The 3,917-nt window shown below is 47.7% G+C and overlaps 1 protein-coding gene and 1 long non-coding RNA gene across 3 annotated transcripts in view; one reads left to right on the forward strand and one right to left on the reverse strand.

The window, feature by feature from the left end:
* IRF8 (interferon regulatory factor 8) overlaps positions 1–3,911 on the forward strand; it is a 17,001-nt gene extending 13,090 nt beyond the window's left edge. For both annotated transcript variants that reach the window (XM_019505443.1, XM_019505442.1), the window contains exons 7-8: positions 1,109–1,224; positions 3,241–3,911. In XM_019505443.1, the coding sequence (XP_019360988.1) occupies positions 1,109–1,224; positions 3,241–3,417 (293 nt within the window). In that variant the 3' untranslated portion in view covers positions 3,418–3,911. The remainder of the gene's footprint in view (positions 1–1,108; positions 1,225–3,240) is intronic.
* Positions 3,560–3,917, reverse strand: part of LOC109289429 — a 1,293-nt gene continuing 935 nt past the window's right edge. Inside the window, exon 2 of the long non-coding RNA XR_002095361.1 lies at positions 3,560–3,905. This is a non-coding gene — a long non-coding RNA (uncharacterized LOC109289429). The remainder of the gene's footprint in view (positions 3,906–3,917) is intronic.

A 3,917-nucleotide genomic window follows, 5' to 3' on the forward strand; every position in this document is an offset into this window, starting at 1 on the left:
TGCATCAACATCCTCCTACACTGTAGGGTCCCGTCTTCAGCTAGTGGAAACCTGCATGTCTTTTGTGAAGTCCATTGTAGTTGAAGGGGTTTAAGTGCTCCATTTTCCATTAGAACAGCGCCTGGGTTTGATGCAGTCTTGAATGCATTTATCTGTAGAGTGTGACAATGCTGCATTGTACAAATGGGGAATGGAGGCTGAGTGACATGACTGAGGTTGCACAGGGAACCAGTGGCAGAGCACAGTCTTGAAACCCAAGTACCTCAGGTCCCAGTCAGTACTCTGACCACCAAACCATCATCCCTGCTCCTGAGGTCAGCTAACCTCCGTAGGTTTATGCCACATGAAGATCTGGTGCTTGCTATGTAGAGTTCATCCTCAAAGTGCCCAGCTTCAGTGACGGCTCCAGATACCCTGTAGTTTTCTGCCGCCTTGTGTGATTTGGCATGATTTGCATGATGCACCAGAGGGTTCATTTTATAATGGTGAAGGATCATGCCTAGATGCCCTGGGGTCAAGGAAATACCTGTACTCTTATGTAGGAGGGTCACATCTGGATTGAAATGCAACTCTTACTGACCTTCTTGAGGTGGCTACAGCTCAGGACCTGCAGTTATTCTTGCTTTTCTTAGTTTTCGTCTTAAAAAATAAAAAAGTATAATGCCCAATTTGAAATCACACACACACACACACACTCTCTCTCTCTCTCTCTCTCTCTCTCCTCCCCCCTGTAACTCCATCTGCCTCCTGAAAGGGTTTCCAAGTGTGGAGGGGGGGAGTGGTCTTTGCTAGGCTGAGAAGTATTAAACATTGGAGCTGGACTTTTGCCTTTTCCTACACACACATGCAGACAAAGCACTTCAGCTTGGTACCCTCGAACTTCATCCTTGACATAGCACAGCCTGCGTCTTGCCACAAAGCCCCTTGTGGGCTTGGACCAGGAGCCCCTGCACTGAGATTTAAAAATCTCCAGCAGACAGGTGTAGACAACATGCCTGCTGCAGGTGGCTGGGGGCCTACAGCACCTGCTACAGCTGTGCATGCAAGTGCAAATCTCTCCCATGATTCATTTTTATCGTCTTCCAACCGTCTGCGTTTCTCCTTTCAGAGCTGCAGCAGTTCTACAGCAGTCAAGGCCGCTTCCCTGACAGCAAAGTCACACTGTGCTTTGGCGAAGAGTTCCCGGATGCAGTGCCCCTGCGCTGTAAACTCATCCTCGTGCAGGTAAGATTAGATATGGGGGAAGTTTACTACTTGACCTTCCCCCTTTTTGTCTCCCACAGCTCGGCTCGGCCTCTCTCCCCTACCCTGTCTCTTCTGCTTCTAACGTTCAAGGCCATCAAGCCTCAGAAGCGCAGAGCTGTATGCCACATGTGCGCGTATGTCCTGCAACTGCATGTTCAAAAGAGTTGTTTGCCCACACAAGCCGAAGGAGACAGCCATCCAGGCTGTCCATTTGAATCATTTGCACCCAAGCAGAGCCAAATTGCATATGCAATCATATTAATTGCATGCACAAATTGAAGTGCAAAATGGCATGCAGCCTTGCTGTCAAGCTTAGCAGTCTGACCTCACGTGACTAGGAAACATATCTTTCCTCCCCTTTCCCTTTGTAGTTTCCTGTACTTTGCACTGTCATTGCCATTTGTTAGGTACTTTTACCTTGCCCCTCATTCCTCAGCTGTAAGCTTTCTTCTCATCTCTTCTAGAAGCTGACAATGAAATGACTATAACTGCTTGAGTTGCCACAAGCAGGGTTATGGTTTCAAGCAGGGAAGCAAGTGTGGGCAGCAAATGGTGGTTTACAATGCCAAGTCCTTCAGGGTACAGAGGACTGAAGGAGCCCAGAGCAAACCTTCTAGGTGGTGAATTAAAAACTTAATGGCAGACGATTGTATTGGCTCTAAAAGGGCTTCCAAAGCTTTTAAATGACAAGCATCTTCGCTTTCTCATCTTTGGGAGTCATCAAGTAAAAACACCCCAGTTCTTGGTGCTACTAAAGCAGTGACCAGCATCTCCAACCAAAATTAAGCTTCCGCTCTGCTTGGCACTTGATCTCCAGTGATCCCGGGACTGCCTTGAAATAAGCTGCACCTACTTATATTGTGTGGCAGGAGTTTGGGCTGGGTCAGGCATACCCAACAGTGCTCTCAAGAGCACAGCTGAGATCCCGGGTGTATGCCCAGGGATGCTCCAAAAGGCAGCCATGTGGGGCTTATTGCTTGCTGGTGGTCTCAGCATTGCTGTAGCAGTCATAGAGAGACACTCCTGTCTTTGAAGTGCATTTAAATACGCAAGGCAAACCAACAGCAGGGACAGGTGCACAGCTTACATCTGTGTGTAGCAGTAAACAGACAGCACAGACCCCTGACCTAGGAGACTTGGTCCATCCGCTGGAGACTGACCTTTATTTCCCTTGAAAGAATTAGATAAATGCAAGAAATAAATGACACCAGGTTTTGTCCGTGTTCATCCCAGGGTAGCAGTTTGCTGAAGGCAAATACCTGCTCACCTAATGGTACGGTACAGTAACAGCCCCATCCCGTGTGAGCCCCCTGGCATGGCTGCATGCCTGTCCAGTCTTGATCCCGACTTACCCCAGCGTGATTTACACTGGTTTGTATTTTATGTCTGCTCGTAGCCAGAGAAGGGCAGCTGAGGCATAAGGGGATTTAGTGACTTGCTCAAGATCATTGAGTTGTAGGCCAGTGTCTCCCTACATAAGAGCATCCTTCTCTCTTTTCCCAGTTCCTCTCTTGAAGGTTTTCCTGGTCCGCTGGTACCTTTCTATCTGTGCCTTGTGTAACCCACCTCTTGCTTGTAGCACTGATGCGCTATACCGCAAGCATTGGCTTGACTGTAGCAGTTGTATTGGTTAAACCATTAATAGCTAGTTCAGCCAGCAAGGTATTCGGGAGCAAAAGGAATCGGAGACTCTAAACCAGTGGTTCTTAACTGTTTTGGACTTGAGATGGCCCTTGCTGGACTCACAGCCCCCTCCATAACTCTTGCGAGTCGAGTGGCATCCAATTTAAAAAACGAATTTACTTATGGCAATGCATACCTCTTTCCATAGAGGCTGGTTGATAGGGAGTCAGGAATTGTCCAGGCAGGGACAAGCCTAAGCCTGGCTCGGGCCTTGTGGCACCCTTCAAAAGCCTCCACACCCCGGTTGAGAATCGCAGCTCTAAGTTCTCTCATTTTATTTAAGCATCTTGGTGGTCTTTTCTTCTGCCATAGGTGGAACAGGTGTTTGTTAGGCAGCTGGTGGAAGAAGGAGGAAGATCTTACAGCAGCAGCCCGATGTTTCCAGCCACTGACGAGATGCAGCCCGAGCAAATGTTCCGGATCATCCAAGATATCTGTGGGCCGCATCAAAGGCCGCTCTTCCGAGAAAGTCAACAAATCGCTGTCTGAGCAGTTTTGGGTTTTTTGTTTTGTTTTTTTTAAGTGTCAGGGTTAGAATAAGTCCTTTCTGGTCCTGGCACTGACTAATCTTTGGAAAGCTTTCCAACTGTGCATCAAGAAGCCCAGAGACATTCATTGTGTACTTTTATTTTTTATTTTTTGATGCTGTTCATGGCCGAGATGTTCCAATAAACCCAGCGATTTCAAAAGGTTCATTTATTAGCAAATGGGCTAGGTGAGACCCGTCCATTCTGGAGAGGTTTGCCTGCTGATCCTTGGCTTTTGCGCACACAACTGTGTGCTTTTTATACTGTGCTTTGTCGGCATCCAGGATCAGCAGAAGGCGGGACCTTGGATTTCTTCAGAATGAGTAGAAATCACAGTACTGCTGGGACTTTCCGGTCACCTTTTGGCACCCCACACATCTAGCAGTAGATCTTAGCTTTGTTAGGATCAGCTGAGCTAGGATGGTTTGCATCTGCTGAGGTTCTGCCCCTCTCTTTTTAAAA

Source organism: Gavialis gangeticus, unplaced genomic scaffold (assembly GCF_001723915.1).
Source record: "Gavialis gangeticus isolate Ggan-Ray unplaced genomic scaffold, GavGan_comp1, whole genome shotgun sequence".
Lineage (NCBI taxonomy): Eukaryota > Metazoa > Chordata > Crocodylia > Gavialidae > Gavialis > Gavialis gangeticus.